The sequence below is a fragment of the Mandrillus leucophaeus genome, unplaced genomic scaffold (genome assembly GCF_000951045.1).
Source record: "Mandrillus leucophaeus isolate KB7577 unplaced genomic scaffold, Mleu.le_1.0 Scaffold152, whole genome shotgun sequence".
In the NCBI taxonomy this organism is placed as follows: Eukaryota; Metazoa; Chordata; class Mammalia; order Primates; family Cercopithecidae; genus Mandrillus; species Mandrillus leucophaeus.
The window spans coordinates 1,695,962-1,710,945 of NW_012101499.1; the positions used below are offsets into that span (position 1 = coordinate 1,695,962).

Genomic DNA, 14,984 nt, shown 5'->3' on the forward strand with positions numbered 1-14,984 from the left:
GATGGGGTGTGGTGGCTCATACTTGTAATCCCAGAACTTTGGGAGGCCAAGGCAAGAGGATCGCTTTAGCCCAGGAGTTTGAGGCTGCAATAAGCTATGATAGCTCCACTGTACTCCAGCCTGAGGGACACAGTGAGATCCTGTCTCTTAAAAAAAGATTTTAAAAAAAAGATCCAAACTGAACTTTTAGTGAACTTGAAGACATAACAATAGAAACCATTCAAAATGAAAAAGACAAAAAGAATTTAAAAGAAAAACACAAAAGTAGCAACAGTGAGTGGCAGGACAGTTTTATGTGACACTCATATCTCGTGTGCAAAGGGCTCCTTAAGCATATTTGATCTGTGGCTTTATCATTTTATCAAATTTGGAGATTTTTCAGTCATTATTTCTTCAAATATTTTTTCTGCCCTTCCCACAACCCCTCTCCTTTAGGGACTCTAGTTACACATATATTATAAGAAATATTGAAAGAAGTCTTCTAGGCAGAAGGAAAGTGAAATGAAAACCAGATGAAAATGAATAAACTGTACCAGAAATGATAACTAGTAAATACATTGGTAAATATATATACTTTAGTATTTAAATCTTTTGAAAATATGATTGTTTAATCAAGAGTAATACCAATGTACTATCGAATTCATAACATACATATAAGTGAATGTATGACAACAAAACCATAAAGACTATATAAGTGGAAAAGGGCAAATAGAAGTATATTATTTAAGCTTCTTATACTGTCAGTGAACCTGTATAATATGACTTGAAGATAGACTATGTCAAGTTAAAGATTTTAAACCCTACACCAACTATTAAAAGAACAAAACAAGGAGTTACAGCTAAAATCCAACAAAGAAGATAAAATGGAATCATAAAAAATTTCAATTAATTTTTAAAAAGGCAAAAATAGAGGAAAAGGGTAACACTGAATAATGTTACAAATAGAAAGCAAGTAGCAGGAGGAGATACTTAGACCTAACCACAGCAATAATCATATTAAGTATAAATGGCTTAAATGCCACAATAAAAAGTCAGAGATTGTCATATTGAATCAAAAAAAGACCTAATAAACACAAGAAATTCTCTTTAAATATAAATAGACAAACTGATTGAAACTAAAATGTTCAACAATGATACACTGTGCTAACCCTTCTCAAAAAAAGACTGGATGGCCGGGGGCAGTGGCTCACACCTGTAATCCCAGCAATTTGGGAGGCCAAGGCAGGCGGACGACTTGAGGTCAGGAGTTCAAGACCAGACTGGCCAACGTGGTGAAACCCCATCTCTACTAAAAATACAAATATTAGTCAGGTATGGTGGTGGTGCCTGTGATCCCAGCTACTTGGGAGGCTGAGGCAGGAGAATCACTTAAACCTGGGAGGCAGAGGCTGCAGTGAGACAAGATAATGCCACTGCACCCCAGCCTGGGTAACAGAGGGAGACTGTCTCAAAACAAAACAAAACAAAAGACTGAAGTGGCTATATTAATATCAGACAGAGTTGATTTCAGAGTAAAGAATATTTCCAGTGATAAAGAAGGAATTGGAAATGACTTTATGCACTCTTGTATTATTTGAAAAAAAATCAAATAATACAACATGTAGCCTATATAGGTACATGTATATTTGAACATGTCCCTATTTAGTAATTTAAATGTTCAATACACTTTTCTTTAGGCTACTCCCTATACCTAGCACTATGTAGGTATTTAAACAAAAAAAAGGATAAAGAAGTTGGACACGGCCCCAGACCCAGGGGAGCAAAATCTGTTAAGGAGACAAGACGCTAACTTTGTTTTTTAAGCTAATAAAAGATGTGTCAGATGTTAATTGAAAAATGGGAGTTCAGAGAAAAGAATATTTCTGGCATCAGAGCAATTAGGGAAAGTTTCTAGGAGAGAGCTAAACCCCAAGAGTATGCACAGATAAAGAGAAAGAGGGAAGAAGAAAAGCATTTTATAATAATTGGAAAATGTTTAATTTATGTGGCTGGATAGGATTTTACTTTGCTTTATTCCTCCTGCTTGAGCAGAGAGACCATTTTGGTCTCATTGCTTCCAGGCTTTATGGCTTTTGTGGAGAGTGGTTTGGGTGAATGCAGGGGAACTGCTCTGGTGAACGGGCCATGGCTGTGCAGGCGTTCCAGCAAACTACAGAGAAACAGCAAGGCCCTGGCCGCGTGGAAGCCTGCCTGTCTTGGCATCCGTGGAAAGATTGGTGTGTCTTAATGTGGGGCATAAAACAACACATTTTTTTACACCTCATCCCAGGACAATGACTAAGACCAAGACCAAGGTATTACCTCTGTACAGAGATGACAAAGATCAACTGGGCACCAACCACCACCTTGAGAGTGGGTCACCACACAAGCCCCACAAATTTCACCCACCTCCAGGGCAAGGGGGCCCTAAAAGAAATGGAATTACCCTGCTCCACCAGCTCAGAGGAATGAGGCCTGATGTAGATATGAAGCTGAATTACAGGTGATTTTTTAAAAACCTACACATCTGAGTGTTAGGGCTGAGATTTGTGTTCATAACACATATCAACAGCTCAATCATTAGAATCATTTTCTGATAATAAGATGATTACTCTTTCTTCTTTCTTAGGTACATTGAAGGAGGTCAGTTTGGAGAATCACAGTGTAGACACTTACTCTCTCTCCTTTCTGTTTCAGATAAACTCAGAGCAGGAAGACAGCAAAGAATAGCAGTGAAAAGCATAGTGCTTAATCCAACCCCTTACTCACTGCTGAGACCTGGAAATGACGTTCATCAGATACGAAACAGGAGCGATGATAACTCATTATGTTTGTGTGATGATAAACAGAGAAAATACATTGAAGAGCTTATATGAGTGGCAGACATGGGACATGCTTCCCAGTGGCTGGCCAGCCTGTCGCCTTCTCCATCATGTGTTCAGAGAAAAGCTCTGCACATCAACATCTCAATGAATGATGATGGCACCAGTGAAATCAGGGGAGGCAGGAAATCATGTTAATTTGGTTTATAATGCAAGAAGTTACAGAATACAGAGTCCTCAAAACTAAGAATGTGCTAGTTGTATAACAGGGTCCTTCTTGGGACTCAGCCAGGATTCAAACTGTAAAGGAAAATCGGGTGAGCAGGTGGGGTAGTCAAGTGATTCTATTTGCATGAATCAATTTGTGAGATGATACCTTCTTGTCCAGGAACATTGAGCAGTGCTCATGCTGGGTGGATTGTCATTTGGAAACCCTGGGAGATGTCATGCCTGACATCAGCCTTCTCGCAGGTGACAGCTGCACCCTCTAACGGCTTCTCAAGTGACAGAGCTCAATGAGTGTAGAAGGGAAAAGTATGAGGATGATCCACGAGCCCAGGGTGGACAGCCTCTGTGGTGGGCAGTGCATTAGCAAGGGAGAGACATTCTGTATCGTGCAGGTATGTGCAAGAACCAAAGAAAATAACTGTCATGAGAATTCTGACCTCATTAATACCCACAGACTGGAGGCACCAGGAATCTAAGCTTACAAAAGCATAAGGGAGCATAAGGGCTGTGTTCTCTTGCCCTTGGGGCGCAGCATTTCACCACACTTTGTATTAATTTAACCTTGATGCAGATCGAAGAGCCCCAGTGATTTCCCAATAAAATGCTCCAGTTGCATAAACTTGCTTGACCTTCAGTAGATGCTCATTCTCTATGGTCCACATCTACTGCAGGCTCACATTCTGGCCAGGGAGAATCTTCCGCGTGACTGAAGCAAGAGGTCCCACGTGATTTGCTTTTTGCCTGGCATGGAGGCACTGTTTGCCCTGGTGACAAAGGACACATAGCCCTGTCTTTCCTCTGGAGGCCATTGGATTCATACTCCATCCTGAGATAACTTTGTATTAATCAAGACCTCCTAACATATCTCTTTTATGAAAATGACAAGCATGCTGTGATGAGGTTCTCAAGGTCTGGTCCCAGGTTTCTCTCAACAAGCATGGGGACATGGCAGTGCCCACACTGCTTTCTTCTGTCCTGGCTCGGGTGCTCTGTTGAGACAGGTACAGCAGCCAAGTGAGTATATCTCTTGCAGTCCTGTAGCCTTACCCCTTTTCTTCTCTGTCTGTCCCATATCCTTCTCTTTTCTTTCCCCTCATCTCCATTCTTTTCTTTCTTTCCTGTCACTGTTTTCTTCTTTGCTTTTGTCCTGTTTCCTGCTTTCAAAACACATTTATAAAGAGAGCATCCTCTGAGTCAAAAGTAACAAAACTGTTTCACATTCTTTATCTGGTAGCAGGCTGCCGTCTAAAGGGCATTGGAAACACTTCACAGACCTTCCCTCCCTGAGGGAACTGCCTGATTCTCCGTTATAGAATGTCATTCGCTCTAATGAGTGCTGGAAAATAGCAACTAACATAAATTATAAAATATTAAAAATTATTGACACCAATAAACTGTCTTGTATTTGCAACATGAATGAATTGGGCTATCATCTTATAATTTTCAAGGACACAAAAAGCAAAAATAGCATACCTGATTAAATGATATTTTCCAATAATTTCTTAATTTAAAATAGTCAAGTAGGCAGGCAGTTTCCCAGCCTCCATTGCAGTTAGGTTGAGATCATGTGACTGAGTTCCAGCTGATGGAAAATAGGTGAAAATTGCATACTTCCAGATGTGGGATTTTTGTTTGTTTGGTTGGTTTTTGGTGTGTTTTTTTTTGGTTTTGAGTTTTTTTTGTTTTTTGTTTGTTCATTTGTTTGTTTTTGACAGTCTTGCTCTGTTGCCTAGGCTGGAGGCTGGAGGGCAGTGGCATGATCTCAGCTCACTACAAACTCCACCTCCCGGGTTCAAGCAATTCTCCTGCCTCAGGAACCCAAGTAGCTAAGACTGCAGGGGCACACCACCACGCCTGGCTAATTTTTGTATTTTTAGTAGAGATGGGGTTTCACCGTGTTGGCCAGCTGCTCTCGAACTCCTGACCTCAGGTGATCTGCCTGCCTCTGCTTCCTAAAGTGCTGGGATTATAGGCATGAGCCACTACGCCCAGCCCAAGGGTGATCTTTAAAAACATCTCTCACAGGCTCTTTTTACTCCATGGTACAATATGTAGGAGGATTGCCTAATCCATAATGCATTGTGTGCCAAACAATATATAATTTTAAATTGTGTTAATATCCTGAGATTTCAGGGTTTGTTGTTTGCAAAACAGTGTAACTTATCCTGACTCATACAACGGAAAATTATAAGTTAAGCATCTACTAAAGCTAATAAAAGTCTCAGAATAAAACAAAGAAATAAATCTTCATAATCTTGGATTTGGCACTGGATTCTTAGATATGACACTAAAAAGCAACAGCAGCAAAAGAAAAAAGTAGATAAATCAGACTTCATCTAATTTTTGTGTATCAAGGCTTATTATCAGGAAAGTGAAAAGACAACCTACAGACTGGGAGAAAATATGTTCAAATCAGATAATAAGATTTTAATATCTAGATTTCATTTACATTTGTTTTGTTTTTTCTTGCTATTTACTGATTGAAGAAATTGGATCTTTGAGGCCCAGCTGGGACTTGGGAATATAGAAAGAAATCCTTCAACTCAACAACAAAAAGAGAAACAACCCAATCAAAGAATTGTCAAAGGACTTGAATAGTCAACACTCCGAAGAAGATATATAAATGGGCAGTAAGCAGCTGAAGAGATGCTCAACATCACTAATGATTAGGAAAATGAAAATCAAAACCACAATGAGCTATCACTTCATACAGGTTAGGATGACTAAGGAAAAAAAAAATCACAAGTGTTGTCAAGAATGTGGAGAAATCAGAATGCTAGGATATTGTGGGTGGGAATGTAAGATGGTGCCACACTATGGAAAACAGTTTGGTGGTTCTTCAAAAAGCTAAACAGAATTACCATATAACTCAGCAATTCTACACCTAGGTATATACCCAAAAAATCTGAAAACAAGGACTCAAAGAGATACTTCTATGCCAGTGCTCATTGCAGCACTATTCACGATAGCCAAAAGGGGCAAACAAGCCAGGTGCCCATCAACAGATGAGTGGATAAATGAAGTGTTGTTTATGCCTACAGTGGGATATTTATTACTCGGCCATAAAAAGGAATGAAGCTCTGACACATGCAACAATGTGGATGAGGCTTGAAAACATTATGCTAAGTGAAATCAGCCAGACACAAAAGAACAAATACTGTAGATTCCACTTATATGAAATGTTCAGAATAGGACAATTCCTGAAAACAAAAAGTTAAGTTAAAGGTTGCTAGGGGCTGGGGGGAGGGGGAATAGAAAATTCTTACTTAATGAGTAGAGTTTCTGTTTGGGATGATGAAACAATCATAAATAAATAGTGGTGATGGTGCACAAGATTATGCAAGTAATTAATGGCACTAATTGTATACTTAAAATGGCTTAAATGGCAAATCATATACAGTATTATATATAGAGAGAGAAAGAGAGAGAGAGAGAGATTACTGCTCTAAAAAATGGGGAGGAAGTCTATCACTTAAATTTAAATTTGAAGTCACAGTTTGGATTCATTATGTATTTAATCTTTATATTTTATTTTTCTATTTCCTAGCTCTGGCTACTGAAAAGGCCAAATAACAAAAATTAACACAACAGCAATAAGCATCCTAGCCTAGTACCTAAGTTGTCTCTAAGTACCTTTTCCCCAGGAAAAAAAAAAAAAAAAAAACTAAGAACCCTTAAAGAAAGGTGCATTTCAAGATCTGAGCAGGAAATATATAGGACAATCCTGGAATATCTTGTTATAGAAAGAGAAAAGCCTCTTATGAGGTCCACTAGAACCATGCCAAATGAGTTCAGGAGGCACCTTGTTAATCTCCCATTTACCAAGGATGGGACCATTTGAATATCAATAAAAATAACTGCAACAATTTGAAGTACATAAAATATGTTTATTCCCATGAGTCCATAATAATACTTAAAAAAAAAAACTTCTTTGCCACACTTAAAGGATGCTAAGAAGCCAACTCATTATTTTGAAAACTAGAAAATGAAAAAGAATCAAACATTTTAATCCTGCTTTTCCTATACAAATGAGATGTCAAAATAACAAAAAATTTGTGAGGAAACTTTCTCTTTATTCCAGCTAATCTCTTTATTATTCCAGCTTTAAAAATGAAGATGAAAATGAAGAAAAGGAGAAGGAGAACGTGAACGTGGAGGAGGAGAAGGAGAAGAAGGGGGAGAGGGAAGGGGGAGAAGGAGAAGAGGAAGAGGAAGAGGAACAAGAAGAGGGAAAGGAACAAGAAGAAGAAGAACAGGAGGAGGAGGCAGAGGAGGAGGAGAGGAGGAGGAAAAGGAAGAAGAAGATGAAGAAGAAATATTGATAGGACAGACACAAACAAATGGCTGAATGGTGGCACCATTTCCTGAGGTGGGGCACACTAAGGCGAGAAGCAAGGCAGAGAGAAGGCATGAGTTCTGTTAAGGATTACATTCACCTGCTTCAGTTGTCGTTACAAAGGACCACAGATGGGCTGTTGGGGGAGTTGCTGAAACAGCAGAAATCTACTGTCTCACAGTCTTGAAGGCTGGATGTCCAAGATCAAGGTGTTGGCAGGGTTGGTTTCTCTAAGGCCTCTCTCCTTGGCTTGCAGATCACTGTCTTCTCCCTGTATACTCACATGGTCATCCCTCTGTGTGTGTCTATGTCCTCATCTCCTCTGCCTATAACACACCAGTCAGGTTGGATTAGAGTCCACTGGAAGGATCTCATTTTACCTTAATCACCTCTTTAAAGACCCTATCTCCAAATACATCACATTCTGAATTACTGAGGGTTAGGACTTCAAAATATGATTTGTTGTTGTTGTTGTTGGCGGTGGGGGGATGCACTTCAGCCCACAACAAGGACATGCTTCCTTTAAGATCCAAATGAAAATGTTTATCAGGCCATTGTACCATGAAGCCTAGAGCACAGAAGAGAGGACTGTGCTGGGAGTGGACAGACAGTCTGAGAGGGAAACTAATTGAGAGGTGCAGGTGGCTGTAGGAAACCCCAACCCAGGACAAGCTGGGTTGGGGGTGGTGAGTCAGAACACTCAGATCATCATGCCTTCTCAATGCCATTCTCCAGCAACAGGAAGGAGGGCTCCTCAGAGAAATATCTGGTCCCAGGTCTGGTGCAGGGAACACATAAGATGAGCCTGGAGGGTCACACAGCCCTGGAAATTAAGGAAGTGTTAGAAGAGGATGGAGACACAGCAAGAGGACCCAGGAGCCAGCTGAAAAAGGCATCCACTGGTCAAATTTGGAATAATTTGAACTAAATAGTGATAATGAGGGATTATAACCTATATCATAGACAAGGAATCCATGCACCCACACAGATATGAGCAAATAAATATGGGAGAAGGGCCAGCTCTTCCTTGCAGGGGAATGCCAACTCATATATGCAAAAGGAATGATAGAATTAGAAAATCACTTGGCACCCACAACTGTAATGACTGTTTTAGGCAAAAATCATCAAAAGATGCTAAAATCAACTGGCAAATGTGTGATAAGAAGCAGGATATTTGCATAATCTCAAAGTATCATCTCCCAAGATTCTCATTAATGACAAAGGGGAAAATAGGAACTTAGCAGTGAAGAAACCTGTGGCACTGTGTTCACCAAGTAACTGTTGCTACCATCACCAGCGATGGGGCAAATTGCTACCACGTTCCTCCTGATCTGACACAGCACAACTTCTGTTGTATCTCTGCCAAAAATGCATGAACTGTATGCCCATGCACGCATCACAAACACACACTGCACACGCACATGCACACACACACGTACACACACACATGTTCTGCAGAAACATCAGGCAAACCCATTTGGAGGGATATTCAACAAAATAATGAACACCACTCTTCACAAACATCAAAGCCACGGAAGATTAAAAAAAGACTAAAGAACTATTCCAGATTAAAGGATACCAAGGAGACCGGACAACGAAAAGCAATGTGGGATGCTGGATCAGAAAAATAACAATAGTGTGACACCTAGAAATACTGGAATAAGGTCTGTAGATTAGACAATAGAATGGTATTGATGTTAATCTCCTGCTTTGATAGTTGCACTATAGTTATAAAAGAGAATACCCCTGGGTTTTGGATATGCACAGTTAAGTGTTCCAATAAGAAAACCACATGTCTGCAATTTATTCTTCAATACATCAAAAAAAACTATGAACTATACACACGAACAAGTGTGCACACATACACACACGCACACATGGGACTGGGATGAGAACCAAATACTCGGTAACATTATACTATTTTTTGCAATTTCTTGTAAGTCCAAAATTATTTCAAAACAAGAAATTGTTAAAAGGAAAGAAATGACAGCAGCAATAACAAAACAGGGTGGGATGTGTGGAAGTACCCGGTGAGCTCCTGTGTTGCTCTAGTTCTCAACCTGGAACAGCTTATCATGTACATGCAGCTGTAATGAAACAACTAATTCAAACAAAATTCTTCTTGTCATTAAAGGCAGGCATCTGGTGGACCTTCTTCTTCTTAGATTGTGATTCAAAAGCCCAAACCATTCCTCACTGGTCTGAAAAGTGAGTCAATTGCCGAAGCCTCCTGAACCTGGATGTGGGAGGGTTCTGCTTCTAGAGAGATCGTGATTTCCTTTCCTTTCAAAGCAGCTGGCTAATGACCACATGCCCCTCTAGGCATGAAGACAGGGGAGCAACTGACCTTGGAAGGGAAAACTAGGAACCATAACACAGTTTCTTATCTCCTCATATCCTTGGCCTCATTCGATCAATCCAAGTAGTTTCCAGCCTTTGAACATGGCCAGGACAGCCCAGAAACCAAGTTCCCATTTTTGGGCAAAGAGCTGAAAGAGTTTCCAAAGGTGAATTGCCAGGTCACCTTCCTTCTCCTCTCTCCTCCAGCTGCTTAGAGGAGTAGAAGTTAAAAGCTGGTTAAGTAACTAATATTAAAAAATAATTTGGAGAATCACAAAGATTCTCACACAAGAGGACTTCACATCGCATAGTCCAACTCTGATTTTCTAGACGAAGAAGCCGGAAGCCCACTGAAGCAAAACAGTTTGTTCAAAGTTACTCTGGTCGGGGCAGGCCAAGACAAGAGATTGTACCAGGGGCCATAGGGCATACAGAGGACACCTGACCCAGATTGGGGGTCATTAGAGAAAAGTCTCTGGAGAAAGAAAGCAGTGAGACAGAATCCTAAGGAATTCAACAGAGGGAGCTGACACATGTCCTAAGGAGACGGATTCACAGCCCAGAGCTGGGAAAGCAAGGCAGGGTGCGGGACACAAGCAGCAGCCCCCCACATGTGGCCTGTGGGCAGATGAACCTGCAAGGAGCCGCAGAGTCCGGGGCCCAGGGAGAGATTGGGGTTCGATCCAGAGGACATGGGGAGCCTTAGAGGAGTTCAAGCCAGAACTTTCATTCTCACATTCCGCTCTGCACTCCAGGCAAGGTATGGCATTGTTGCTCCTCCTTCACTCCACCTAGGCTTAGAGTTCTTGACACCAGCTCTAGACCCAGAGGGAGGTCTCCAGAAGAGAGACTGGGATGAGCTCTGGACCCTGAACTGGTCAGTCTCTGTCACTCCTGGGGTCTTCTGTCCCTGTCTGGTGTGCCCTTCCAATGGCTGGGCCTTGAGTGGCCACTCCTGTGGTGTCAGCTTCCAAATGCTGGTTATTTATCACATACATCACACACACCCTCCACACATTGCACACGCACACACCTGATAACCAAGATGAGTGACTAAGGTACCAAGGCTTATTAAGCCAGCTTTAGGGCACATGTGGAAAAAAAGAAAAATGAGCCACAGACACATCTGTGGCTGTTTTTCCAAAGATGTTTTCAGGAGACTTAGTATTTATACATTTCCTTAAATTGAGGGATGGCAGACAGAAAGAGGGGCAGGTAGGTAGTAAAGCAAATGGTTACATTCCTGTTAGACTTTAGTTAGTGCCCAGTTAATCTACATTTCACATAAGAAAAGGTGAATGTTTGAAGGGAAAAAAAGGGAGTAAAGGAAGAGTGAATTATGCAGCCATCTCTGGGTAGGAGGGAGGAGTCTTCATTCCGAACCTGGGAAGATAAACTTGTAATTGACATTATCAATATGGAATGAGTAGACTTTAGTTTTAGGAGCTAGACTTAGATTGTACACCTAAAATTACAATGGGCATGTCCTTGTTTATGGGAGGCCAGCAAAAAATTTACTCCTGAATGATCTGTGGGGCAGCCCATGGTAGATCCCTGAGGCTCCCTACCTGTCCATGGGGACCTGGCTAGTGCACAATGCTAGAGCTATTCATTTGGAAGCTGGTGTTGCATGGCTCAGCCTCCCTGCTTCAGTTTGGGAGTCCTGGTATTTTTTATTTTCCTTTACACACCATACACACTAGGCACACTATACACACACCACACATACATCACATACACACACACACACACACACATTCTCAGTCACATACTTGCTCTTTCTCTTCCTCTTTCTTACTATTTCTCTTACCCTCTTCCTACTAGTTTCCTGAGAGCTTCCTCTTCATTACTAAAGGGGGACCCTTACAGAGAGATAGACTGAGGTTGCTTCTGCTGCCCTCTCTGGCCCCTCTTTCCTGACCAATTCCTGCTCTCTGAGCCCAGCACCTTTGTGAGACTGAGTGCCCAGTGCTGCCATGCTGCCAGCCAAGAGCTGGGGTGGGCAAGGTTCTCTCCTTCTCTTGGCTGAGAATGAATATGCCCAACATCCCAAACCTGCCCTCACCCTGTGCCCTTTACTGACACATAGGGACTCAAAGCCACTTTGTCTCTGGGCACCCTACTCCTACCTGCAGGGAGCTTTTCATAAGCTGATGACCGTGCAGTAATACTGGAGTCACTCCCAGCCCAAATCACCACGCAGAGATGCAAGCCAGCTCCTTCTCTCACACAAGGGAAATTTCAACTCATTGAGATACTCAAAATGGATGCCCTGGGCTTATCAAAATTTTGATGCAATATTCAATTTTGTTTAAAAGTCATACATACAGATATGCATGAATATATATACTGTATATATAGATAGGGTTAGAAAAAGTTATTGGAAGAACATACACTAAAACACATGTTTGAGCAGTAGTAGATTTACAAGTGATTTTTTAATGCCCTGTTTTATTCGATTTTGGTATAATAAATATGCAACAGTTTTAGAATCAGAAAAGACATGACATAAAAATTGCCCATGAGACTAGAATAAGTAGAAGAAAGAATTTTAGGGCTTGAAGACAAGGCTTTAGGATTAACCCAATCAGAAAAGACAAAGAAAAAAAGAATCAAACTAAATAAAGTCATCAGGAAACATGGAATTTTGTAAAACAGCCAACTCTAAGAATAATTGGTGCTCCTGAGGAAGAAAAGAAGTCTAGAAGTTTGGAAAACTTATTTGAGAGAATAATTGAGGAAAACTTCCCTGGTCTTAGATACTTCCTTGGTCTAAGAGATCTAGATATCCAAATACAAGAAGCTCAAAGAACTCCTGGGAAATGCATTGCAAAAAGATCATCACCAAGGCACATAGTCGTCAGGTTATCTAAAGTTAACATGAAGGAAATAATTTTAAGAGCTATGAGACAAAAGCATCAGGTAGTCTACAAAAGAAAACCTGTCAGTCTAACAGCAGATTTCTCAGCATCAGCCTTACAAGCCAGAAGAGACCCAGGACATATCTTTAGCCTTCTTAAACAAAATAATTGTCAGTCAAGAATTGTCTATTCAACAACACTAAGCTTCACAAATGAAGGCGAGATGAATTATTTTTCAGATAAACAAATGCTGAGGGAATTTGCCACTACCAAACCAATGCTACAAGAAATGCTGAAAGGAGTTTTAAACCTTGAAACAGAAGCTCAATATAAACTAAGATAGAACCTCCTTAAGGCATAAATTTCAAAGGGCCTATAAAACAATAACACAATGTAAAAACAAAGTATTTAGGCAACAACTAACAAGATAAATAGAACAGTACCTCATATCTCAGTATTAAAGTTGAATGTAAGTGGCCTAAATGCTCCACTTAAAAGATACAGAATGGCACAATGGATAAAAAAAATCACCAACCAAATATCTGCTGACTTCAAGAGACTCACCTAACACATAAGGATTCATATAAACTTCAGATAAAGGGGCGGAAAGAGATACTTCATGCAAATATAAACTAAAAGCAAGCAAGAGTAGCTATTCTCATATCAGACTAAACAGACTTTAAAGCAACAACAATAAAAAAAAAAGAAAGACAAAGAAGGGCATTATATAATGATAAAAGGATGAGTCCAACAGGAAGATATTACAATCCTAAATTTGTATGCACTCAACACAGACACTCCCAGATTTATAAGGCAATTACTACTAGACCTAAGAAATAACATAGACAGCAACACAATAATAGTGGGGGACCTCAATACTCCACTGATAGCATTAGACAGATCATCAAGACAGAGGGTCAATAAAGAAACAATGGACTTAAACTATACCCTAGAACAAATGGACTTAACAGATATTCACAGAACATTCTACCAAACAACTGCAGAATATACATTCTTCTCATCAGCACATGAAACATTCTCCAAGATAGACCATATGATAGACCACAAAACAAGTCTCAATAAATTTAAGAAAGTAGAAATCATATAAACTATCTTCCCAGACCACAGTAGAATAAAATGGGAAATCAACTCCAAAGGGAACCCTCAAAACTATGCAGATACATGGAAATTAAATAATCTGCTCTTAAATAATGTTTTGGTTAACAATCAAATCAAGATGGAAGTGTAAAAATTATTTGAAATAAATGATAATAGTGACACAACTTACCAAAACCTATGGGATACAGCAAAAGTGGTACTAAGAAAAAGGTTCATAGCATTCAATGCTGACATCAAAACATCTGAAAGAGCACAAATGGACAATCTAAGGTTATACCGCAAGGAACTACAGGAACAGCAACAAACTAAACCCAAACCCAGGAGAAAAAGGAAAAAGCAAAGATAAGAGCAGAACTAAATGAAATTGAAAGAAAACAACAGCAGCAGCTACAAAAACAACACAACGGCTGGATGCAGTGGCTCATGCCTGTAATCTCAACACTTTGGGAGGCCACAGCAGTCAGATCACTTGAGCTCAGGAGGTTGAGAAGAGCTTGGCCAGCATGGTGAAATTCGTCTCCAAAAGAATATAAAATAATTTTGTATTTTTTTGTAAAAATACAAAAATTATCCAGGCATGGTGGTGCACACCTGTCATCTTAGCTACTTGGGAGGCTGAGACAGGAGAATCACTTGAACCAGGGAGGCAGGCATTGCAGTGAGTCGAGGTCGTGCCACTGCACTCCAGCCTGTGTGACAGAGGGAGACTCAGTCTCACAAAAAGAAAAAAAATACAAAAGAGAAATGAAACAAAAAGCTGTTTCTTTGTAAAGATAAACAAAATTGATAGACCATTAGCAAGATGAACCAAGAAAGGAAGAGAAAAGATACAAATAAGCTCAATTAGGAAGAAACTGGAGATATTACAACCAATACCACAGAAATACAAAAGATCATTCAAGGGTACTATGAACAGCTTTATGCACATGAACTACAAAATCTAGGGAAAATGGATAAATTCCTGGAAATATGCAACCTTCCTAGATTAAGTCAGGAATAAATAGAAATGCTGAACAGACCAATAACCAGCAGCAATGTTGAATTGGTAATTTTTTAAATGCCAACAACAAAAAAAAAGTTCAGGACCAGATGGATTCACAGCTGAATTCTGTCAGACATTCAAAGAATAATTGGTACCAATTCTACTGAAACTATTCCAAAAGATAAAGAGAATCCTCCCTAAATCATTTTATGAAGCCAGTATCACTCTAATACCAAAACCAGGAAAAAAAATAAAATAAAATTACAAAAAAAGAAAACTACAGACCAATATCCCTGATAAATATAGACATAAAAATC

General features: G+C 40.0%; 1 protein-coding gene across 1 annotated transcript in view; it reads left to right on the forward strand.

Annotated features, from left to right (window-relative positions):
• The window catches only part of LOC105535964, a 106,043-nt gene extending 103,091 nt beyond the window's left edge, over positions 1 to 2,952 (forward strand). The window contains 2 exon segments of the mRNA XM_011975223.1: positions 2,677 to 2,765; positions 2,767 to 2,952. Coding sequence (XP_011830613.1) covers positions 2,677 to 2,765; positions 2,767 to 2,952 — 275 coding nt within the window.
• The last annotated feature ends 12,032 nt before the right edge of the window (positions 2,953 to 14,984 follow it).